This window comes from Lolium perenne, chromosome 7, assembly GCF_019359855.2.
Source record: "Lolium perenne isolate Kyuss_39 chromosome 7, Kyuss_2.0, whole genome shotgun sequence".
Lineage (NCBI taxonomy): Eukaryota > Viridiplantae > Streptophyta > Magnoliopsida > Poales > Poaceae > Lolium > Lolium perenne.
This window is the reverse complement of record NC_067250.2, coordinates 266075734-266102301: the sequence shown is the minus strand read 5'-3', so window position 1 is coordinate 266102301 and position 26568 is coordinate 266075734. Positions and strand designations below refer to the sequence as shown.

At 45.4% G+C, this 26568-nt stretch overlaps 1 protein-coding gene across 1 annotated transcript; it reads right to left on the bottom strand.

The window, feature by feature from the left end:
* Positions 1 to 22879: 22879 nt before the first annotated feature.
* On the bottom strand, positions 22880 to 25117 carry LOC127312738 (uncharacterized). Its single transcript, XM_051343282.2, has 3 exons — positions 23900 to 25117; positions 23595 to 23688; positions 22880 to 23257 (listed from the first exon to the last, which is right to left on the bottom strand). Exon 1 carries the CDS (start codon positions 25052 to 25054, stop codon positions 23954 to 23956), a length of 1101 nt encoding a protein of 366 aa, XP_051199242.1. The 5' UTR covers positions 25055 to 25117; the 3' UTR covers positions 22880 to 23257; positions 23595 to 23688; positions 23900 to 23953.
* Positions 25118 to 26568: the final 1451 nt, after the last annotated feature.

Sequence of the window (26568 nt, the reverse complement as noted above, 5' to 3'; positions counted from 1 at the left end):
CACGTTTGATAGTCTTACATGTTAGTGGTTTACCGTTTCGTGAGAAAGTACAATAAGTAGGTCTGGGGGCACGATGTTGGTGGCGGTAGGGATATGAGGATGAAGAAGAGGACTCGTCTTGTTGGTGGTGGTGGCGGGGAGTCGAGGAGTAGACACTGCCGCTACGCTGTTGGTGACGCGCATGCTCGAAGGAGGAATAGGCACCCCCTGGCCCTTGTCGCGGTTGGGAAGGTGTGACACTATCTTTGCCGTTGGGATTCCTTGGCGCTTCGGAGCAGAGAACATCAGGAGGTAATAGGACCTGCAGTGTTCATCGTCTCATTCAGGACGCGTGTCGTTTTGAGAATGAGGAGAAAGCGAGACGCGCGATACTCTAGATTACGGGTGATCAGAAATGGTTTTACGGTTTCACCAGTTTTAGCTTAGTTCATTTTTTTTTACTAACCTGAAAAGAATTTAGATTTGTAAAGAGAAATGAAGTAGTAGCTATCACTGAACGATTTGGACAGTTCCCCTAAGGTATCATTTTTGCAAACCCCTACTTCGGATGAACATGGTCTTTTCCTTTTTCTTTCTGTATGTGCTTGTGCACTAGTAATAACACCACCCTTTTTTTTCCTTGTAAACAAAGGTTTAGATAAAACTTTGCAAGTATCATCTTTTTACCGATAACCATTCCGTGTTTGATCATGGTCATCTCTCTGGCTTGGTGAACTGGTGATTCGAAAATGTGCACAGAAACATTGGTAGCACGTTGAAGTGAATGGCCATCCCAGCTTCAGGTCTGCTGGCCATTGAGTACTCTTTCAGGAATATTTATTTAGTTCTTGTTTTTATTAATGGGACTTCCTTAAGAAGATGGAAAGATTACATTGCACATCATCAGGAAATGAGTTCACGCTCGGTCAAGCACTCCTGCAACAAGCCACGATACACAATTGACATTTCTCCTACCGAATTGGATCAATTCATTAACAACAATTGTGCAATGGCTCCTAATTTCTGCACCGGGACGCGTCTGGTAGAAGCTGCATAGCAACACTGATTCATGAGCACAAAAAGAGCAAGAGCGCCTCCTTTTTCTACTGTACAGTTGGGAAAATTATAGCTATATGCAGTAGGAACTACAACTGTTTGGCCTCAAAATGATCACACCAACCAGCTTCGCAGCAAGCCTGAACATCAAAAACAAACAAATAAATAAGTCTCTAGATATCATTCATCACCACAGTCTAGGCACTCATTACTTCATTAGCCTCAATTACAGCATACTGCAAACAATTAAACCAAACGCCATGAAAAAATTAACGGTCTTAGATCTAATTCAGTTACACCAGACAAACAGACTCACTTGAACGCTACCGCTTGTCTGAAACTTAGTCCGGTTGCACACCCAAAAACTCCACTTGTCTTGCAGATACAGGCTGATACACGCAACAATAATGTCTTTTACAAATTGTTTCGAAAAAAGAAGTCTTTTACAAGTCCAGGACTCAAGAAAGTATATCACTCTAGAATTTTGACTTCCACCAATAACTGCATTCTCTTTCGGACAGAGACATGCATAGGGCATATGTAGAACCTTCAGAACAAAATTAGATATCAGAACGGTTAGACCAACAAAACAGAAACCTAGTCAGGTTAAGTACCCAAAAAGTCGAAATGTCTAAACAATTGCACATGTCCAACATTGAGTATTACATTGTGCGCAAACACAAACCTCAACTGTGGCAACTCAGGTCAGCTCTTAGAATATGCATAAAGAAATACAACTCCACATAGACTGTCGCACAAAGGCTCCTATAAAGTCTATCAACGATCAGCTCTCCCTACAAACCAAGACGCAGGATCAGTCCATGGTTTGATGTAAGCCTGGTACAGCCGGGCGATCAACCTGTTGTGGCGCAGATACGCGTCCCAATGTTTGTCTGTCCAGCCCGAAACCTTTGCTGATTCGCGACCATCCGCTTTCCGATAATCTGACTACTATGGCTACTTCTCCGGATGCCTCGTCCGGTCACCGGTGTTGTGATGCGTCACAGCCGTTAGGAAAGCAACGCCTATCCCGTGATCAATGACAGCTCCATCCGTGAAGCCAAGGGGCAGCTCGTCAGCATCCACGGCGAGCACTGTCGCCTCATATGTGTTGTGAAGTGTATATGTGGATTGACTAGCCCTTTCCATCAGTTCGGATTTTTGGTTCAAGTGGCTAGTGCATGAAGCTTAACAATATGGAGGTATCCACCTAGTCCAACCCGCATCGGCCCCATGTAAGCGTCGGTGATGTAGAGGTAGCCGGACTCATAGTGGAACCGCGGAGGGCGTAGACGATGGCTCCGGCCGGCGACGCCGTCGGCCCTCGTGTCGCCGAGACTGGAAAACAGTGCTAGCAGCACAACGGCGGCCGAGATTGTGAGCAACGACAGCTTCTTCGCCCACCCCATCTACTCCTGCTTGCGAATTCCTTCTTCCGTGAGCAGAATAGCAGATGTTCACAAGAGGCCTCTCTGCTTTTTCTGATGGATCCGTTCTACTCCCTAGTATATGGATCGATGTAGTAGGCCGAGTCGGAACGTGAATACGAGTTGGAATAGGTCATCCGTTCCACGCAGGACCTATTACAGTATTACTAGTCGGAAAGAATAACCAGGTGAACCGATCACAGGTTTTCGTCCCTCTTCTGACCAAAAAAAGGGGCTTCGCAGTTACTGTAGCTCCGAGAGTTTACTTCTGCATGACAGCATTAGGAGAGTGCCAAAAATTGATGAGCTACATTAATGACTCCATAGTCCATACGAATGTTGCAACTATATATATGAACACACATTGCCATCACATTGATCACTTCAAAGAGCTATGTAGAAATGTTTGGTTTATATTTTCAAGTTCTATGTCCTGACTCGTGAGATATTGGAGTAGGCCAAACAAACAAGATACTTGTATGACAGTCTTACACCATAGTGGTTTATCATTTCGTGAGAAACTATAGTAAGTAGGTTGGGGAGACGCGATGTTGTGGGTGGCAGGGGCTGGAGGAGGAAGTGGCGCCGCCGTGTTGCTGTTTGTGGCGGGGCCTGGAGGAGTAGGCAGCGAGGTCACACTGTTGGTGACGCGCAAGCTCGGAGGAGGAAACGGCGCCACAATCTTCCTCGTTGGGATTCCTTGGCGCTTCGGAGCGGATGTCTTGTTCGGGGCGTGCGTTGTTACAAGGAGGAGGTAGCAAAACTTGGGATACTCTGTAAAACGTAGTCTTTTCCTTTTTTTAGTACATCCTTGTGTACAGAACCTGGCAGTAGTAACATAACTTATTTTCTTCTAAAGAAAGATTTAGATAAAACATTACAAGTACCATCTTTTTGCTGGGTGAATTGGTGATTTTATAATATGCATAGAAACATTGGTAGCACGTTGAAGTACTCTTTCATGAATATTTATTTAGTCCTTGTTTATATAGTCGGACGTAGCGGAACCAGATAGCCTCGTTGCCTTATGGCCATTGCCAATAGTGATGGTAGTAGATGCATAGAACACCTCCATGTCTTCCATAGAGCATGGGTTCTCGTAGCCCACCCAAATCTTGTTGGGGTCTTTCCATTCTAACCATGGCCATCGGAGTCTAAGGGCCTTTGCAAATTTTTCCATGTGGAGAATCCCAATCCCCCCAAGCTTCTTGGGGCGGCACACCTTATCCCAATTGACCTTACATTTTGCCCCGTGGTGTCCCTGGCAGACCAAAGATACGCCCTCTCGATCTTGTTGATGGACTTTAGAGTGTCCGGTAGGAGCATATGCGGAGTCATGTAATAGGTAGCTTGTGAGGCGATGATGGATTTGACCAAAGTCGCACGGCCGGCGGTAGTAACAAGTTTCCCGCACCAAGTTAGGAGCTTACCGGCGCACTTATCTTCGAGGTGTTGGAAATCAACCCTCTTGAGGAACCAAAACGAAAGTGGTAGCCCCAAGTGCTTTAAAGGGAAGCTAGCACGCGCCTCCGGAATTCCTGAAAGGACCTCATCAAGATCAACCTGGCCACACCGGATAGGAACCACAAAGCTTTTTTGGAAGTTGGTGCATAGACCGGTCACATTTCCAAAGCCATCAAGAATATTTGCGAATTTTTGCATGTCCTCCTTGAAGGGCACCACAAACACCATCGCATCGTCCGCATACAAGGATGACCTAAGGATGTTCCTGCTGCCATGGTGTTTGTGAATGAGGCCGAGGTTGCCCATCTTATCTTTCAAATCTCAAAGCGGAAGAATTGGAAAGTCCATCAAGCCTTAACGAACAACAATTGGGTGAAGAAGATTGATTTGGGGAAAAGCAACAACATGGAGCAACTTAACCAATTTGTCGAGCTTTGGTTCTTATTGACAACATTCAACTTCTGGAGGACGTGGAGTCTGACATAGTTTGGAGGCTTTCGGCAAATGGCGAATACTCCTCCAAGTCGGCTTATGAGATTCAATTCCTTGGCTTCATCGCCTCCAACATGAATAAGTTGGTATGGAGGGCTTGGTGTTGGAGATATGCCCAAGAGGCAATAATAAAGTGGTTATTATAATATCTTTGTGTTTATGATAAATGTTTGCATACCATGCTATAATTGTATTAACCGAAATATTGATACATATGTGTTATGTAAACAACAAGGAGTCCCTAGTAAGCCTCTTGTATAACTAGCTTGTTGATTAATGGATGGTCATGGTTTCGTGATCATGAACATTGGATGTTATTAATAACAAGGTTATGTCATTAGTTGAATGATATAATGGACACACACCCAGATGAGCGTAGCATAAGATCAAGTCATTAAGTTCAATTTGCTATAAGCTTTCGATACATAGTTGTCTTAGTCCTTCGACCATGAGATCATGTAAATCACTTACACCGAAAGGGTACTTTGATTACATCAAACGCCATTGCGTAAATGGGTGGTTATAAAGATGGGATTAAGTATTTGGAAAGTGTGAGTTGAGGCATATGGATCAATAGTGGGATTTGTCCATCCTGATGACGGATAGATATACTCTGGGTCCTCTCGGTGGAGTGTCGTCTGATTAGCTTGCAAGCATATGATTTGATCATAAGAGATGACATACCGCGGTACGAGTAAAGAGTACTTGTCAGTAACGAGGTTGAACAAGGTATGGAGATACCGATGATCAAACCTCGGATAAGTAAAGTATCGTGTGACAAAGGGAATTGACATCGTATGTAAATGGTTCAATCGATCACTAAGTCATCGTTGAATATGTGGGAGCCATTATGGATCTCCAGATCCCACTATTGGTTATTGCTCGGAGAGGAGTCTCGACCATGTCTGCATAGTTCGCGAACCGTAGGGTGACGCGCTTAAGGTTCGATGTCGCATAAGTAGATTTGAATATGGTATGGAGACGAAGTTTGTTCGGAGTCTCGGATGTGATCCAGGATGTCACGAGGAGGTCCGGAATAGTCCGGAGAATAAGATTCATATAAGGGAAGTTGATTTCTGGGTTTCGGAAATGTTCGGGATTTTTCCGGTGGTTGACTGGAAGGTTCTAGAAGGTTCCGAAGGGGTCCTCCATGGGGCCCACGACCTAGGAGGCCTAGCATGGGCCGAGGGGATGCTCCCTGGCCTAATGGGCCAGGGGCACATGGCCCCCAAGGCCCAGGCCGGCCAACCCCCTAGGGTTTCCTAAGGGGGGATCAACTTGGGGGAGGGGAAAGCCCTCTCCCCCCTCTTGGCCGCCGCCCCCCCCCCAACCCTAGATGGGAAGGGGGGCCACCTTGGCCAGCTGGCCCCCTATATAAAGAGGGGAGGGGGTGGCCGGCCACACCCCCCATCCATTGCCTCCTCCTCTGGCCGCCTCTCCCTCCACCATACGCTGCTCCGGCTTAGGCGAAGCCCTGCAGCTTTTCTTCCTCCACTACCACCACCACGCCGTCGTGCTGCTGGAATTTGGAGGAGATCTACCACACCTCCGCTGCCCGCTGGAACGGGAGAGGAAGGAGCTTCATCGACACCGTACGCGCGACCGAGTACGGAAGTGCTGCCGGATTGCAGCACCGGGGACGATCGTCTACACCAACAACGAGATTAATCTCGTAGGCTTTGGAATCTTCGAGGGTTAGTCTCATCTCCATCTCGTTGCTTAGATCTTGTAGATTAGATCTTGGGTGTTCCATAGATTAGATCTTGGATTTATTCGTCTTGCGGTAGGAAAAATTTTGTTTTCTATGCTACGAACCCCATCAGTGGTATCAGAGCCATGTCTATGCATAGATCTGTTGCACGAGTAGAACACAATGTTTTTGTGGGCGGTGATGCTCTTGTTGCTTTAGTTTGTGTACTTTGCTTCTTGCGGGATGGTGGGATGAAGCGGCCCGGGCTAACCTTACATGACCGCATCTCATGACACTTGCTCCACGCTTGACATGCAACTTGTATTGCATAAGTGGCTTTGCGGGTGTCTGTCTCTCCCACCATAGTGAAGATTGTAATTTACACTTCTATTGTCAACACTAGTATCACCGTTGTGGTTCATGTTCGTAGGTAGATTGGATCTTACTCGAAAACCCTAAACCACGTAAAATATGCAAACCAAATTAGAGGCGTCTAACTTGTTTTTGCAGGGTTTGGTGATGTGATATGACCATGATGTGATGATGATTATATTTGATGTATGAGATGTTCATTATTGTATTATGGCAACCGGTAGGAGCCTAATGGTTGTCTTTAATTTTGTTAAAGACCTGCGTGTCTATTCATCATGTAATAGCTTTATTTCAAGTAGTTGTTATAGTAGCTATAAGTGATGGACAACCATGAAGCGGCGCCACTGACCTTGACGCCATGCTGGTGATGATGGAGATCATGTCCGTGCTTTGGAGATGGAGATCAAAAGCACAAAGACGAAAGGCCATATCATATCACACATTATGAATTGCATGTGATGTTAATCCTTTTATGCATCTTATTTTGCTTAGATCGCGGCGGTAGCATTATAAGATGATCCCTCTCACTAAATATCAAGATAATAAAGTGTTCATCCTTAGTATGCACCGTTGCTAAGACTTGTCGTTTCGAAGCATCTCGTGATGATCGGGTGTGATAGACTCTACATGTGCATACAACGGGTGCAAGCCAGATTTGCACACGCGGATACCAAGGTTTCCTTGACGAGCCTAGCATGTACAGACATGGTCTCGGAACACGGGATACCGAAAGGTAGAGCATGAGTCATATGAATGATATGATGAACACTTTGAGTGTTCGCCTTTGAAGCTACATCTTTTCTCGTGAAGATCGGACTTGGTGTAGTGGATTTGGTTCGTGTAATCACTAAAACAATGCGAGGGATGTTGTTTTAAGTGGGAGTTCACCTAGTTAATTTCAGAATTAAAATTGAACTCAATTTATCATAAACTTAGTCTAAACTCTTTGCAAATATGTTGTAGATCATGGCGCCCCCCTCCATCAATTTTAACCAGTTCCTAGAGAAAGAAAAGCTTAAGGGCAATGGTAGCAACTTCACTGACTGGTTCCGTCATGTGAGGATTTCCCTCACTGGTGGAAGCCTGCAATTTGTGCTCGATGCACCGCTAGGTCCCCCACCACCTCCTGCAGTGTCCGAGGACATAAAGAATGTTTATGAGACTCGGGCAACTCGGTACTCCGAAGTTCAGTGTGCCATCTTGTGCAGCTTAGAGGCAGAGCTCCAAAAGCGTTTTGAGCACCACGACCCCTGTGAGATGATGCGTGAGCTCAAACTTATCTTTGAGACTCATGCGGCCGTGGAGAGCTATGAGGCCTCGAAGCAGTTCTTTACCTGCATGATGGAAGAAGGCAGCTCCGTTAGTGAGCACATGCTCGTCATGTCCGGGCATGCGAAGAAGCTCAATGACTTGGGGATGATGATCCCTAACCAGCTGGGTATTCATCGTGTCCTTCAATCACTGCCACCAAGTTACAAGAACTTCGTGATGAACTACAACATGCAGAACATGAATAAAGATTTACCTGAAATCTTTTCCATGCTGAAATCTGCTGAAGTAGAGATTAAGAAGGAGAACCAAGTGTTGATGGTCAACAAGACTACCAGTTTCAAAAAGCAAGGCAAGCCTAACAAGGGTAACTTCAAGAAGGGCGGCAAGAAAGTTGCACCGCATCCTGAGAAGCCTAAGGCTGGTCCTAAACCTGAGACTGTGTGCTATTACTGCCAGGGGAAGGGGCACTGGAAGCGCAATTGCCCCAAATACTTGGCCGATCCGAAGAGCGGCCACGTCAAAAGAAAGGTATATTTGATATACATGTTATTGATGTCTATCTTACTGGTTCTCGTAGTAGTGCCCGGGTATTTGATACTGGTTCGGTTGCTCACATTTGTAACTCGAAACAGGAACTGCGGAATAGACGAAGCCTGGCAAGAGACGAGGTGACGATGCGCGTTGGAAATGGATCCAAAGTCGATGTGATCGCTGTCGGCACGCTCCCTCTACATCTACCATCGGGATTAGTTTTAAACCTTAATAATTGTTATTTGGTACCTGCGTTGAGCATGAACATTATATCTGGATCTTGTTTAATGCAAGACGGTTATTCGTTTAAGTCTGAGAATAATGGTTGTTCGATTTATATGAGTAATGTCTTTTATGGCCATGCACCTGAGATGAATGGTTTATTCTTGTTATATCTCGATAGTAGTGATACACATGTTCATAACATTAATGCTAAGCGAATGAAATTGAATGATAATTCTACTTATATGTGGCAATCGGCTGCCTTGGTCATATTGGAGTGAAGCGCATGAAGAAACTCCATTCCGATGGACTTCTTGAGTCACTTGACTTTGAGTCACTTGACAGATGCGAAGCATGTCTAATGGGAAAAATGACTAAGACTCCATTTTCTGGTACAATGGAGCGAGCTACAGACTTATTGGAAATCATACATACCGATGTGTGCGGACCAATGAGTGTAGCATCGCGCGGTGGTTATCGTTATGTTCTAGCCTTCACGGATGATCTGAGTAGATATGGATATATTTACTTTATGAAACATAAGTCCGAGACTTTTGAGAAGTTCAAGGAATTCCAAAGTGAAGTAGAAAATCAACGTAACAAGAAGATTAAGTTTCAAGTTTCCGATCGCGGAGGCGAATATCTCGAGTTATGAGTTTGGCATGCATTTAAAGAAATGCGGAATACTTTCACAGTTGACACCACCGGGAACACCACAGCGTAATGGTGTCTCCGAACGTCGTAATCGAACTCTGTTAGATATGGTTCGGTCTATGATGTCTCTTACCGATTTGCCGTTATCGTTTTGGGGTTATGCATTAGAGACAGCCGCATTCACTTTAAATAGGGCACCATCTAAATCCGTTGAAACAACACCGTATGAACTATGGTTTGGAAAGAAACCTAAGCTGTCGTTCCTTAAGGTTTGGGGTTGCGAAGCTTATGTAAAGAAGTTACAGCCTGACAAGCTAGAACCCAAAGCGGAGAAATGCATCTTCATAGGATACCCTAAAGAAACAATTGGGTACACTTTCTATCACAGATCCGAAGGCAAAATCTTTGTTGCCAAGAACGGATCCTTTCTTGAGAAGGAGTTTCTCACTAAAGAAGTGATCGGAAGGAAAGTAGAACTCGACGAGGTTAATGAACCTTCTCTCATAGATCGTAGTAGCGCAGTTGCCGAAGAAATTCCCGCACAGCTCGCACCGATAGGAGAGGAAGCGAATGATGATGATCATGAAACTTCGAACGAGGAAGCCATCGAACCTCGCAGATCGACGAGGGAACGTACCACTCCTAATTGGTATGATCCCTGTCTGAATGTCATGATTGTGGACAACAATGATGAGGACCCTGCGACGTATGAAGAAGCAATGATGAGCCCAGATTCCAACAAATGGCAAGAAGCCATGAAATCCGAAATGGGATCCATGTATGATAACAAAGTATGGACTTTGGTAGACTTACCTGATAGCCGCAAGGCTGTCGAGAATAAATGGATCTTTAAGAGAAAAACAGATGCTGATGGTAATATTACTGTCTATAAAGCTCGACTTGTCGCAAAGGGTTTCCGACAAATTCAAGGAGTTGACTACGATGAGACTTTCTCACCTGTAGCGAAGCTAAAGTCTGTGAGGATTTTGTTAGCAATAGCTGCATTTTTCGATTATGAAATCTGCGTATGGATGTCAAAACGGCGTTCCTTAATGGTGATATTGAGGAAGAGTTGTATATGGTACAACCCAAAGGTTTTGTCGATCCCGAAAATGTCGACAAGGTATGCAAACTTCAGCGTTCATTTATGGACTGAAGCAAGCATCCCGGAGTTGGAACCTACGCTTTGATAGAGTGATCAAAGACTTCGGTTTTATACGGACTCATGGTGAGGCCTGTATTTACAAGAAAGTGAGTGGGAGCTACGTAGCGTTCTCGATATTATATGTAGATGACATATTATTGATTGGGAATGATATAGAACTATTAAGCAGTGTTAAAGGTTATTTGAATAAATGTTTTTCAATGAAAGACCTTGGTGAAGCAGCATACATTTTAGGCATCAAGATTTATAGAGATAGATCAAGACGCCTAATAGGCCTTTCACAGAGTACATACTTGGACAAGATTCTAAAGAATTTTAGAATGGATGAAAGCAAGAAAGGGTTCTTGCCTATGTTGCCAGGTAAGGTCTTGAGTAAGACTCAAGGTCCAGCTACAGCAGAAGAAAGAGAGAGGATGAGCAAGATCCCCTATGCTTCGGCAAAGAGGCTCTCTCATGTATGCCATGCCGTGTACTAGACCGGATATCGCACATGTCGTTAGTTTGACCAGCAGATATCAAAGTGATCCAGAATGGAACACTCGGACAGCGGTCAAGAATATCCCGAAGTACTTGAAAAGGACTAAGGATATGTTTCTTTGTTATGGCGGTGACCAAGAGCTCGTTGTAACTAGTTACACCGATGCAAGTTGGAACACCGATCCCGATGACTCTAAGTCTCGGCCTGGGTACGTGTTTATATTGAATGGTGCGGCAAAGAAGCTGGAGCAGTTCCAAGCAAAGGCACGGTGGCGAAATCTTCAACAGAATCTGAATATATAGCGGCTTCAGAGGCTTCATCGGAAGCGGTATGGATGAAGAGGTTCATTGTTGAGCTTGGTGTGGTTCCTAGTGCATTGTACCCGTTAGTCATTTATTGTGACAACACGGGTGCCATCGCCAATGCAAAGGAACCAAGGTCACACAAGAAGCTGAAGCATGTCAAGCTGCGTTTTCATTCGATTCGCGAGTACATCGAAGATGGTGAAGTAGAGATTTGCAAAGTACACACAGATCTGAATGTTGCAGATCCGTTGACTAAAGCTCTCCCTAGGGCAAAGCATGACCAACACCAGAATGCTATGGGTGTTAGGTACCTTACAATGTAATCTAGATTATTGACTCTAGTGCAAGTGGGAGACTGTTGGAGATATGCCCAAGAGGCAATAATAAAGTGGTTATTATAATATCTTTGTGTTTATGATAAATGTTTGCATACCATGCTATAATTGTATTAACCGAAACATTGATACATGTGTGTTATGTAAACAACAAAGAGTCCCTAGTAAGCCTCTTGTATAACTAGCTTGTTGATTAGTGGATGATCATGGTTTCGTGATCATGAACATTGGATGTTATTAATAACAAGGTTATGTCATTAGTTGAATGATATAATGGACACACACCCAAATGAGCGTAGCATAAGATCAAGTCATTAAGTTCAATTTGCTATAAGCTTTTGATACATAGTTGTCTTAGTCCTTCGACCATGAGATCATGTAAATCACTTACACCGAAAGGGTACTTTGATTACATCAAACGCCATTGCGTAAATGGGTGGTTATAAAGATGGGATTAAGTATTTGGAAAGTGTGAGTTGAGGCATATGGATCAATAGTGGGATTTGTCCATCCTGATGACGGATAGATATACTCTGGGTCCTCTCGGTGGAGTGTCGTCTGATTAGCTTGCAAGCATATGATTTGATCATAAGAGATGACATACCGCGGTACGAGTAAAGAGTACTTGTCAGTAACGAGGTTGAACAAGGTATGGAGATACCGATGATCAAACCTCGGATAAGTAAAGTATCGTGTGACAAAGGGAATTGACATCGTATGTAAATGGTTCAATCGATCACTAAGTCGTCGTTGAATATGTGGGAGCCATTATGGATCTCCAGATCCCACTATTGGTTATTGCTCGGAGAGGAGTCTCGACCATGTCTGCATAGTTCGCGAACCGTAGGGTGACGCGCTTAAGGTTCGATGTCGCATAAGTAGATTTGAATATGGTATGGAGACGAAGTTTGTTCGGAGTCCTGGATGTGATCCAGGATGTCACGAGGAGGTCCGGAATAGTCCGGAGAATAAGATTCATATAAGGGAAGTTGATTTCTGGGTTTCGGAAATGTTCGGGATTTTTCCGGTGGTTGACTGGAAGGTTCTAGAAGGTTCCGGAGGGGTCCTCCATGGGGCCCATGACCTAGGAGGCCTAGCATGGGCCGAGGGGATGCTCCCTGGCCTAATGGGCCAGGGGCACATGGCCCCCAAGGCCCAGGCCGGCCAACCCCCTAGGGTTTCCTAAGGGGGGATCAACTTGGGGGAGGGGAAAGCCCTCTCCCCCCTCTTGGCCGCCGCCCCCCCAACCCTAGATGGGAAGGGGGGCCACCTTGGCCGGCTGGCCCCCTATATAAAGAGGGGAGGGGGTGGCCGGCCACACCCCCCATCCATTGCCTCCTCCTCTGGCCGCCTCTCCCTCCACCATACGCTGCTCCAGCTTAGGCGAAGCCCTGTAGCTTTTCTTCCTCCACTACCACCACCACGCCGTCGTGCTGCTGGAATTTGGAGGAGATCTACCACACCTCCGCTGCCCGCTGGAACGGGAGAGGAAGGAGCTTCATCGACACCGTACGCGCGACCGAGTACGGAAGTGCTGCCGGATTGCAGCACCGGGGACGATCGTCTACACCAACAACGAGATTAATCTCGTAGGTTTTGGAATCTTCGAGGGTTAGTCTCATCTCCATCTCGTTGCTTAGATCTTGTAGATTAGATCTTGGGTGTTCCATAGATTAGATCTTGTATTTATTCATCTTGCGGTAGGAAAATTTTTGTTTTCTATGCTACGAACCCCATCACTTGGGCACCCTTGAAAGTTAAGTTCTTTGATTGGATCCTCTTGCAAAATAGGATTTGGACGGCATATCGCTTACAAGCAAGAGGTTGGAAATATTGCGACCGATGCCCCCTTTGCAACCAAACTCTTGAGACCATTGACCACCTCTTCATAAAGTGCCGGTACACTACTCGCATTTGGAATGCCATCAAGAAGTGGATTGGCATTCCATCCATTCATCTGACGCAATGGGTTGGTCTCTCCATCGACTCTTGGTGAAACATGATGGCGGGAGGCACCACACCTAGTAGAAAGGCTATTTCCTCGCTCACGCTTCTGGCCACTTGGGAAATTTGGAATGAGTGCAATGCTAGGATCTTCCGATCTTCCATAACAAGCAAGCGCCCTCTGAAGTTACTATTGAGAGAATTAAAACCGAGGCTCATTTATGGGTTAGGGCAGGTGCCAAGCATTTAGGCAACATCATGCCGGAAGAGTGATCCCTTGTAATATAACTTTGGCTACTTTTGTAAAACTCTCCTTAATTAATAGATTAGGGCAAAGCTTTTGTCCTCGTTTCAAAAAACGATAGCCTCGTTGGAGGTTCGGGGTACGTGTTATATAGGGCAAGAATAACCCTTGCCGTGGTGTCTAGGGTACATATGCGGTGTAATACAAGAGGTCTCTCTACTTTTTCTGATGGTTTGTACTTGCGAATTCGTTCTTCTGTGATCAGAGATTCATAAACAGCCCTTCTTTCGTTGATGGATTAGTTGTGGCCCTGCTGGTATATATGATTCGCTGACTAGGCTGAGTCGGCATGGACTACGAGTTGGAATCGGTCATCAGTTGCATGCAGGAACTAAAAGAAATCAAACCCATTATGTTCCAAAAGAACGAGTGAACCGATCACAGGTTTTGTTGCTCTTCTGAAAAAAAAATATGGGTGAGCAGTTCGCGTTGAGAGTTTACTTCTGCATGACAGCACGAGAACATAGCAAAAACTTCATGAGCTACACTCACGACTCCAAACGAGTGGCGCGGCTATATATATGATCACACCTTGTTGTCTCATTGATCACTTCTCCTACATATATATCAAAGAGTTATCGGTTATGTAGAAATATTTGGTGTAGATCTTTCAAATGTTATGCCGTGGCGAGATATTGAAGTAGGACAAATAATCAAGATACACCTATAGTGGTTTACATTTCCATGAGAAACTATTGTAACTAGGTTTGAGGGAGCGATGTGGTTGGCAGCGGGGGCCAGAGGAGGAGGAAGTGGCACCGCCATGTTGTTGGTGGTGTTGGGGACCGGACAAGTAGGCGGTGCCACCACGTAGTTGTTGACACACAGGCTCGGAGGAGGAATTGGTGCCCCTCTCTGTTGTCGTTGTTGGGAAGGGGTGGCGCTATCTTCATCATTCAGATCAATTGGCGCTTCGCAACAGATAACGTCGGGAGTTAATGGGACCTGCAATTTTCATCATCTCGTTTGGGACATGGCTCATTCCGAGAATGATGTGGTAGGTTTGGGACATGGCTCGTTCCGAGAATGAGGTGGTAGTGAGACGTGGGATACTCTGGATTAAGGGTTTCACGGTTTCACAGGTTTTAGCTTAGTTGATTTTCTTTACTAAACTGAAAAGGAGCTCCGGTCATCCTTCTGTCTTGGTGAACTGGTGATTCGAAAATGTGCACAGAAACATTGGTAGCACGTTCAAGTGAATGGCCATCCCAGGTTCAGGTCCGCTGGCCATTGAGTACTCTTTTAGGAATATTTATTTAGTTCTTGCTTTTATTAATGGGACTTCCTTAAAAAGATGGAAAGATTACATTGCACATCATCTGGAAATGAGTTCACACTCGGTCAATCACTCCTGCAACAAGCCACGGTACACAATTGACATCTCTCCTACCGAATTGGGTCAATTCATGAACAACAATGTTCAGACGGAAGGCTCGAAATGAGCCCGGCTTTAAATTACCGAAGCCATCAACCGGCTAGGAGTTACACCAAGATATACAACACACTTACAACGTGCAAACTAAGAAACCAACAACAAAAGACAAAACAAAGAATGCCAACAAGCGCCAAGTTGAGTGAGCCTTGTCTTCTGTTGCACCGGAGAGAGCATGTCATAGTCCACATCAACAAACCTCCTACACACCAGAACAGCAGCCCAAGGGGGACTCGACGATGGGCTAGCAGCCTGGCAGAGCAACAATGTTGCAACCTCTCTGAATTTCTGCTCCGGCATGCATCTGGTAGAAGCTGCATAGCAACACTGATTCATGAACACAGGTCGAGCAAGAGCTCCTCCTTTATTATTTGTACAGTTGGAAAAAATTATAGCTATATGCAGTAGGAACTACAACTGTTTCGCCTCAAAATGATTACACCAACCAGCTTCGCAGCAAGCGTGAACATCAAAACAAACAAATAAATAAGTCTCTAGATACATTCACCATCATAGTCTAGGTAGTAATTAGCCTCAATTACAACATACTGCAAACAATTTAACCAAAGGCCATGACCAAATTAACGGTCTTACAGCTAATTAAGTTACACCAGACAAACAGACTCACTTGAACGGTACCGCTTATCTGAAACTTAGTGTGGTTGCACACGCAAAAACCTACATTTGTCTTGCTGATAAAGGCTCATACACACAGCAAGAGTCTTTTAAAGTTCAGGACTCAAGAAAGTATAGGGGATTTAGTCTTTATTTCACAAGCTGGTATAGCGGATCATGTATCTGTGTATACAATACAAAGATATGTCGAAAAGGGACTTGCATCTGAGATCTTTCTAGGGGTTAGTAGATCTTTTTATATGGCTATGTTCTACTTGTACGAGTCAAATAGGGATTAGACTGTGGAGAGATGGCTGAGTGGTTGATAGCTCCGGTTCAACCGGAGTTGTTATAAGAGATGAAAAGTTATAGCACTCTCGAATTTTGACTTCAACCAACAGAGGATGCCTAATCTTACCAACAGACAAAGGCAAGTCCACCAAAATGGCAGCCAGGTCATGTTGATGGACTGACATGATCTGAAAAGATAGAATACACACACATATGAGATGACAAATCTTCCAATATCTCTATATTAAAATTCTTGAGGACAGGAACAATATATCTATGCTTTCATGTTGAGGCTAACTGAAACAAAGTACTTGCAATCTGACTATAATTAGTTACTCAAATAAACCTATATTAGTTGTAGGTGTTTGAAATAGGTAGGTACAAGATCAGTTATCAGTACCTAGAGTGTAGAAGCTGGTGTAGGGGATGATTTTGTCTGTGAATCTCATGTTGGTTATCTTCCTGACTTGGCCTGAAGTAATGTCAACGGTGTATGATCCAGCATGTGTGCTGAGGAAGATGGCGCCATCTGCGGATCCAACCAATAGGCCACCCGACATGCCATCCCAATCGGGCGTGCTGCAGCAGCCAGGACGGGGCACCAGCATCTCAAGATGGATGACCCTGCGTTGCGCCCACTCCACATCGCCGTCTTGACCGGCCTCCCTTGACCACACGTGCGTGGAGGGTTGAATCCTCCAAGCCGACAAACACAAGCACGCCATCGTCTTGGACCGCGACGAGGACAGCGTGCCACTGGTAGTACTCGTGGAACTGGGTGTCGATTACCGACACAGCCGCTTTTCGACAATGCTGTACTCGAGGATTCTATTGCTCATATTGCAAGGGAAGTAGATAGTGTTCCCTTGTAGAAGAGTGGGACAAGATCGATGCCATCCAAGCATAGAGGGATGGATATAGGGCGGTGGCAGTTTGAATAGGGCTGGGCGGCGATGCAGCACGGGTGGGATGGTGCAACTTTCGGCAGGAAAGTTGGAGTTTGGCATGCATCACCCACTATGGAAGTATGTGTGTTGTATCCCATGTAGAGCACGGGTGGGAAACCAAGCCGGGACAACAAATTGGTCTCGGAAAACAACGATGTCCCAAAGTTTGGGCTGGAAAATGAACTTTTCCTCATCTACCATTAGTCACCATTTTCTCGACTACTCCCTCATTTCCTCATTGGTAACACCTTAGTCATTGACCCCATTAAGACTCGAAAACCAGCTTACGTTGTGTGTCTGTTCCAAACTTGCGGGCGTGGAAATCCTGAAAACGACAAGTTTTGGTGTGCAATGCTTGTATCCTTGAGACTAACTAGTACATGGAATGGTAAATAGTAGAAAAGGTTTGTTCTATATATGATGATTCTTGCTATACAAAGATCCAGTGTGGACAATTGCAAGTTGTGAATATACGAGCCGTGAATGCACTTTCATCTGTCAAATATTTCACCTAATGGTGATTCAATTTTGTGGCAAAATCTTGTAGAACATGGTTTTATATAGTACAAGATTAAAACTAGTACTAGTAGTGCCCGCAATAAAAAACTAGTAGTACTTTATGAAAATACAAGAGATAGAATGTTTTTTTACGCGATACCAATTTCCAGTGTATTTCTTGTCTTGTCCTATGAACTAGATATTAGAATACGTTCTTCACAACAAGGAAGCTTTGCAACACGAGTCTAGTAGCTGTGGAGCTAGCAAGCCCTGTAGATCTCTCTAGCCGATGATCTTCCTCGGGGACTAGCGCGGCGCTGTGCAGGCATCCTGAATCATCGTCCACGCCTTTGTACTTAGCTGTTGGCCATGATAATATAATCCTCACATGCAAGCCCCATCAGTTTCGCAGCATGATCTACGGAGACACATGCAACCAAAATTATAAAGTACTCCCTCCGTTCTAAAATGTAAGGCGTCTAAGGATTGGTCAAACATCAAACTTACAAACTTTGATCAAATATTTAGAAAAAAAATATTTAAATCTACAATATCAATTGACATATTAAGAAAATATACTTTAGGGTGAATCTATTGATAATAATTTAGTATTGTAAATATTTATATTTTTGTCTGTAAACTTGGTCAAACTTTAAAAACATTAACTTGTAACTAATCCTTAGACGCATTATATTTTGGAACGGAGGGAGTACATACTGAGATGTGTGCATATACACCTATGCACCGGCCAAATGCATTGGGATGTGAATCCCTGGACTATGCTGCCGGACAAACACCAGCCCACCAACACACGAAGTAGTATGGCCCAACTGAACAACATGCAGTCCAATAGTGGAACGGGACAGCTTTGGTTGTGTGGTTGGTGAAGCATTGCAATATTTAGTCCTACCTTGCTAAGCTAGATAGGTTGAGAGCACCTTATAAGGGGAGCATTTTGTTGTCTTCTAGATAGTAGTATAAGATGAGCTATACACCTATATTGCGCGTGCGCTCGCGTGAATATTCGCAACTTCCGACACTTGGTGATGGCGCCCATAGCCAATAAAATCGACTCTTTCAGAAATGATTTTTTTTAAAAAAAAGTAGACTCATTGAGTTCTTGTTCGCTTAACTCTCAAATTGATGACCTTACTCATTATTTTGTCAAATGGCTGCTACATAGAAGAAGGAATGGGCACAGGTTGAACAAATCTTGCTGGTATGCTACCTAAGAGAATTCGTCAACAAAATGGGGGTTCACTTCATGTCAAACACATGGCGGCGCAAATACTTGATGACATTATCGGTAGTTAATGTACGGATGTGAATATGAAAGACTAGAGATCATGCTACCTATTGCTCAATATAAATATCTTAGGGGTCTTGTAGCATGGGTGATAGTTCTTTTTTTTTTGGATAAATTGACGCTTTCATGTCATACACAAGCCAGAGTTTACACCCAGCCTCTTAGTGGGTAATATGCACACAACCACAAAACATATTGTGTCGAACATCTCAATACCGACATGATTAGTCCGCTAAATTTGTAGGGAAGGTGTGGAAGTCGACTACTTGATAGACATTGTCTGCTTGTCCAATGGTGGGGTAGGGGGTAGGGTTGATAATTAAACACATTTGTTTTCAATAGACAATGTTCTTATATTGTAATTCTCGTGTTCAACACTTAACAAGGCATTACTATCTTGCACCAAGAGTCTTTTGTATTTATGATCTTTACGATCCATAATTTTATGAGTGTACCCTATATTAAAATTTTCCCTTCCGTGTTTTTAAATTTCTTTCCTTTCTATTTATTGCTTGGAAATTCAATTCGGCTCCTAGGTGCATATGATCCCTCTTTCAAAAGTATATATTTTGAAGTGTTGAAATTTTTTTGACAAAAAAGTTCTACATGTACACCTCCAAAATATATGTGCATTCGTCAAGTTTCGCGAAAAAACGATGTTTATATGGGAAACGAAGTCTCCTATGCACAAAATTCTGCCAGACGAAGCCACCTATACAGTCGATCGATGTAACCATGGTTCAGCTAGGCGTGCAACCCATCGGCGCAGAGAGGCATGCCAATGTTTGTGCATCCATCCTCGGAAGCTGATAAACCGATGCAAACTACTGATAAACCGATGTAAACTACAAATCCAATGTTTGCACATGTCCAGCCTCGGAAGCTTTTGCATCCAGCGGCTTTGTGATAAACTACAAATCCGATGTGCCGGACCTAGTATGAAGTCCGTCTACTATGGCCATTTCTCTGATGCCTCGATCGGGACTGGTGTTGTGAACCATCGCAACGGCGAGGAAAGGCAAGAACACAGTTTCTATCCTCTGATCAACGACAGCTCCACCCGTGAAGCCAAGGGGCAGATCGTCAGCGCCCACGGCAAGCACTGTCGCCTCATGTAAAGGTATCCACCTGGTCCGACCCGCATTGGCCCCATGTAAGCGTCGGCGATGTAGAGGTAACAGGACTCATAGTGGAACCGCGGAGGGCGCAGACGGTGGCTCCGGCCAGCCTCGCCGTCGGCCCTCGTCTCGCCACCGAGAGTGGAAAGCAGTGCAAGCAGCACAACGGACAGCGAGATCGTGAGCACTCCTCGCCCACCCCATGGTCTTGCGAATACGTACGTTCTTCCGTAAGCAGAGGTGCACAAAAGGCCTCTGCTTTATTGATGGATCGCTTCTGCTCCCGCTGGTATATATGGTTTGGTGAAGTAGGCCGAGTCGGAATATGATTACGATTGGAATCGGTCATCAGTTGCACGCATGACGAGAAAGAAAGCAAAGCTTATTACGAGTCGGAAAGAAGAACCACGTGAACCATTCACAGGTTTCGTCGCTCTACAAAAGGCTTAGCAGTTACTCCGAGAGTTTAGTTCTGCATGACAGCATGAGGAGAGTGCCAAAACTTGATGAGCTACACTCATGAGTCCATACGAATGTTGCAGCAATATATATGAAGACGCCTTGCCGTCCCATTGATCACTTCTCCTGCATGTTAAAGAGTTATGTTGTAGAAATGTTTGGTGTAGATCCTTCAAGTCAGTGGCGAAGGACGAAAAAAATTTGAGGTCGGGCGAAATTTTAAACGTAGAAAAAATGATGTGAAAAAATAAACTATTTTGACACATTAATAGTTTATATGATGGCAGTAATATAGTAATAGCAACATGTTCAAATATAAGTAGAACCTACAAACATACCGATAATGAAGCTTTAATGCCGTCTAGAAGTTCCAGGCAAAAACATCTACAATTGTACCTCCCCCTTTAGCTGCAGGCTGCAGCGCTCTTCCCTTTCCTGTCCATCTTGGTTCTTTTCGAACATCGACCACAAAATCATAGCGACAAACTATTCGAACTTTGAACTGCAAAATCTCGTACAAAACCTAGACCGGCGCCGGGTGATCTGGAGCCTGCAGCAGGGACAGTGATAAGCGGTTAGGAACGTGCGGACAGAGGCCGGGAGGCGCAATGAAAGACGTCGAGGCTGGGGTGCTGTATCCTGTCGCGTACTCGCCTGATCGGCTGATCGGCTGACGGCTGATCCGGTGATCACGCGAAGACGAACGCAGGGCGGCCGGCTCTTTTCCCTGGGGGCACGCGATCGTGGGTTGTTTTGCTGGAAGCGATCTCGTTCCGTATACATATATTGGTACATGGCGCAGACTTGTCGAGAAGATATCTAGTGCTACCACCCCTTTGCATGCTACCGTGCTACCGTACAAAAAAACGTATTTTATACGTGTCAAAAAATTATACGAAAAATTATGAGTGCTTATGAAGCATGTCCCTACAACATCCCAAAATTTCATATCCAAAATCGACATGGACACTGAGAAACAAAAAAAAGAGAAAATCAGCATGAATAGTGTCATTTTCTGATTTGTCTTTTTGTGACACTAGGTAGCACTATTCATGCTGATTTTCTCTTTTTTGTTTCTCAGTGTCTATGTCGATTTTGGATATGAAATTTTGGGATGTTGTAGGGACATGCTTCATGAGCACTCACAATTTTTCGTATAATTTTTTAACACGTATAAAATACGTTTTTTTATACGGTAGCACGGTACCACCTAAAGGGGTGGTAGCACTAGATATCTTCCAGACTTGTCGATAGACCACGAGTCCACGACCAGCGCAGATCGCACGGCCGGCCCAGCTAGCTAGCAGCCCCGTCCCTTGAGCCCATTCCCTCTCTTCTCTTTTATTTTTTCTTCAAAAACGAACAGAAATTCTACAAAACTGATTGTATATGTATACATGCATATATATATTTGATTTTTTGCAAAAAATCAAGGTAGGGCAGCTGCCATACCTTGCCCAAAGGGGAGCTCCGCCCCTGCTTCAAGTGTTATGTCGTGGTGAGATATTGGAGTATGCCAAATAAACAAGATACTCGGATGACAATCTAGGTAGGTCCGGACGGCGCAATGTTATTGACAGCGGGGGCTGGAGGAGGAAGCTGCACCGCCAGGTTGTTGTTGGGGGCGTGCCAAGGAAGACTAGGCCGTGCCGCCACATTCTTGGTGACGTGCAGGCTTCGAGGAGGAATCAGCGCCGCCTAGTTGTTGTGGCAGTTGCGAAGCGGCTGCACAATTTTTGCTGTTGGGATTCATTGACGCGGAGCAGATAACGTCGAGAGGTAGTAGGACCAGCAGTTGTCTCGTTCAATACGCATATCATTCTGAGAAGGAGGTAGCGAGAACTGACATGAACCGTATTATTTTCCTTTTTAGGATGTATTATACTTGTGAATAAAACCTAGGAGTAATAACATCACTTTTTCTTCTTGTAAACAAAGATTTAGAAAAAGCTTTGCATGTATAATCCATTTACCGATCTCCCATCCCGTGTTTGATCGTTTTCATCTCTCTTACTTGGTGAACTGGTGATTTGAAAATGTGCACAGAAAACTTTGGTAGCACATGTTGAAGTGAATGGCCATCAGAGGTTCAGGTCCGCTGCCATTGAGTACTCTTTCAGGAATATTTATTTAGTTCCCGTTTTTATTAATGATGCTTTCTTAAAAAGATGGAGATATTACATTGCACATCAGGAAAAGAGCTCACACTCTGTCAAGCACTACTGCAACAAGCCAGCATACACAATTGATACTTCTCCTGCCAACCTGGACCAATTCATGAACAGCCATGTTGCAATCTCTCTGAATTTCTGCACCTGCATGCATCTGGTAGAAGCTGCATAGCATAACTAATTTACGAACATACACATAGCATGAGCTTCTCCTATTTTGTTTGTACAGTTGGAAAAAAATTGTAACTATATGCAGTAGGAAGTCCTAGTGTTCTGCCTAAAAAACACTACATCAATCAGTTTCACAGCAAGCCTAAACATCAAGCCGGACAAATAAATAAGCCTCCAGACATCATTTAGCATAACAGGTAGTCATTAGGCTCAATTACAGCAGAGTGCAAACAATTAAAGCACACGGCATGACCAAATTAACAGTCTTACAGCTAATTCAGTTACACCAGACAAACAGAGATTACCCACTCACTTGAACGCTGCCGTTAACTGAAACAAAGTCCAGTTGCATACCCAAAAACTCCACTTGTCTCGAAGATAAAGGCTGGTTAGGAGCATACTGTATATAGATACACACAGTTATAGTGCCTTGTACATATCCAGGACTCAACATACTATAACACTGTCTGAAATTTTGACTTCCACCAACAGAGGATGGTTCAACCTTCATGTCCGCATTCTCTTCCAGACAGAGACATGCATAGGGCATATGCAGAACCTTCAGAACAATATTATATGTCAGAACGGTTAGACCAACGAAACAGAAATCTAGTCAGGTTAAGTACCCAAAAAAATTGAAATGTCTGGTGAAAACCTACCAGTTGCAAAGCTAGTACTGGATATAGATACACGTAGGAAGATCACATTGAACATATCTTAATGGTAGTCACTACAATCATCTAGAATTTTCAACAGGTTATAGCATGCAATAAAATGTTGACTGGAATCATAGTATGGTCCAACCTTCAAGTGTACATTTTCTTTCAGAATTAAGATATGCATAGGCGTCAGAACCAAATTGGAATTCAGAACCTTGCATCCATGCCTAATCTTACCAACAAACGAAGAAAAGTCCACCAAAATGGCAGCCAAGTCATGTTGATGAGCTCACATGTTCAAGGCAGTGGTGCTTTATGCCCATAGAATGATCTGAAAAGATAGAATACACACATATGAGATGGCAAATCTTCCAATATCTCTACATTAAAATTCTTGAGGACAGGAACAATATATCTATACTTTCATGTCGAGGCTAACTGAAACAAAGTACTTGCAATCTGACAAAAAGATAGTTATTCGAACAAACCTAGACTAGTTGTAGGTGTTTGAAACAGGTAGGTACAAGATCAGTTATTAGTACCTAGAGTGTAGAAGCTGGTGTAGGGGATGATTTTGTCAGTGAATCTCATGTTGGTTAACTTGCTGACTCGGCCTGAAGTAATGTCAACTGTGTATGATCCAGCATGCGTGCTGAGGAAGATGACGCCGTTTGCGGATCCAACCAATAGGCCACCCGACATGCCATCCCAATCGGGCGTGCTGCAGCAGCCAGGACGGGGCACCAGCACGTCGAGATGGACGACCCTGCGCTGCGCCCACTCCACAGCGCCGTCTTCGCCGGCCTCCCTCGACCACACGCGCGTGGAGGGTGGAATCCTCCAAGCCGGCGAACACAAGCACGCCGTCGTCTTGGACCGCGGGCGACGAGGACGGCGTGCCACTGGTAGTAGTCGTGGAACTGGGTGTCGATCACCGACAGCCGCTCTTCGGCAATGTTGTACTCGAGGACTCGGTTGCTCATGTTGCAAGGGAAGTAGACAGTGTTCCCCTGTAGAAGAGTGAAGCCGAGGCCGCTGTCCATGAACCTCGTGAACTCCATGCCAGGGTACTGCTCCATGGCGGCATCCGGATAGTCGACGAAGACGGTGTCGCTCCAGCCACCGGAGACCGACGAGTAGACGGAAGCGAAGGCGTGCCTGTCGAGGCCCGCGAAGACCACGAGGAAGGGGCCGCCGTGGCAGTCGACGTGGTCGCAGCCGTCCGTGGCGCAGAGCACGGTGGCGCTCCAGGAGCCGTGGGTGAAGTCGGGCAGGACGAGTCGGCACTGCTCGTCCGTGATGGGGTCCCAGACGACGAACTGGATGTCTGGCTTGGGCGGGAAGCTGTAGAGGAGGACGCGGCCGTGGCGGGAGTCGAGCACGATCCAGTTGCGGCGGTGGGTGCCGCCGGGCGGGCGGAAGGAGGTGGTGGGCACCAGCACGCAGTGGTGCGGCTTCTCCGCGCTGCCCTTGTTGTGGATGAATCCGAGCAAGGGCTGCGTCCCGCGGTGGAGCTCGCGGTAGGTGCGGCAGAAGATCGGATCCGAGAGGATCTGTCGCCATGGCTTGCAGCAGAGGGAGGCGCGGACGAGGCGTCTGGGGTCGTCCGACGGCGTGCGGAGGAGTATGTCTCGGATGGCGTCATCGGGCAGCTGCGGCGGCGGCGAGAGGCGGCGGCGCCGGCGAGACGAACTCATCCTGCTCCGGTGGGCTTTGGGTGCGGCCTGCGAATGGGGATTATTTTTTCTATGATAAAGGAAGCATGCACACCGGCATTAGCATTATTATGCTGAAGCAGAGCGACCCGGACGTTTGGAACCTGGCAACGCGCGAGGTCAAAATCGCCGTCGTCTATGCATGCCGCGAGATTAGGATGTAATATAGCGTCTAATCAATACGTGATTTACTTCCATTTTCGTCTGTCGCGTACTCAGCTCTATACACGGACATGCGTGTACGCTACTGGACAAGCATTTATTGGCATGTGCCATGCCACTTAATTGCGCGCTCCGGTGTACACCCATTAACAGACTAGTTATGATTCTGATTGGTCAAACTATAAAAAATTAGCATGACATGAAGTTGATTTTAGAGTTCCTCCGTAGAGAAATACCAAAGACTCCGATTTGTGCATTGAAATTAGAACCCTCTATTTACATATCATATTTGTGCATTTTTCACATTGTTGCAAAAACTCATTAGCAATTTAAAACATCAAGATAAAATGTTGAATGTTATAAGATGCCATTTTGTACTAATCTAAAATGGACATTTTGTACTAATGGTTTTGTGTTATAAAATTATTTTGAAACATTCTTTTTAAAATATGGAAATATCAATTAGCAGTTCTTCCAATTAATCAATGATGGAAAACATGAAATTTGTTAACGCAGGATCATTTGGATCGGAAGAAAAGATACACATTCTTTTGTTACCGCATGACCATTTGGACCAGAAGAAAAAATAAAAAAATTACTAAATTAGAATGAGATCAAAGGAAATCAGTATCATTTCGATCGGAAGAAAAGATACCGCATGACCATTTGGATCAGAAGAAAAAATTTAAAAGAAATTACTAAATTGGAATGAGATCAAAGGAAATCTGTACAAATCCAACCCAGCCGAGAGAACACCAAAAGAAACACAGTACTGCTGAGAGAAACGAGAGACAGACGACTCCGCGTACAGATTGATTGGTGGCTTCTTCGGCACGGACCGGCACCGCCGCCGTGGTCGGTCTTGTCGGCTGGGGCCTCTCGGGCCGATGAAGACGAAGCCGCCGCCCCACCGCGGCCAAGCGCCGTCTCGACTCCGCCACTGCGCCCCGCCGGAGACCTCCACAAGATCGGCCAGGAAATCCTCCTCCTCTGCCCGAGCTAGCCCGCAGCGCGGAACTGCTGCCGACCTGCCGTGGTGGGTATCACCGTCGGCCACCACCGGTGGACACGAAGAGAGCGCCGACCGCCGAGCACGTTGTTGAGGCCCACAGCGCCGCCGTCCCCGCCTTCGCCAGCGGCGAAGGACACGGCGCTAGCGAAGACGTCCGACGTGCCGTTGCCGAGCGAGAGAAGCGTGACCCCGGCCACGGCGGTCGGGAGGCGCAACGCGGCGGAGAGACCCTCGAGGGAGGTGCCGAGGAGGTAGAAGAGCACCACCAGCCAGGAACGTGGCGTACCCGACGGGTTGCATGTCCTGTCAGTTCCCCTGCTCC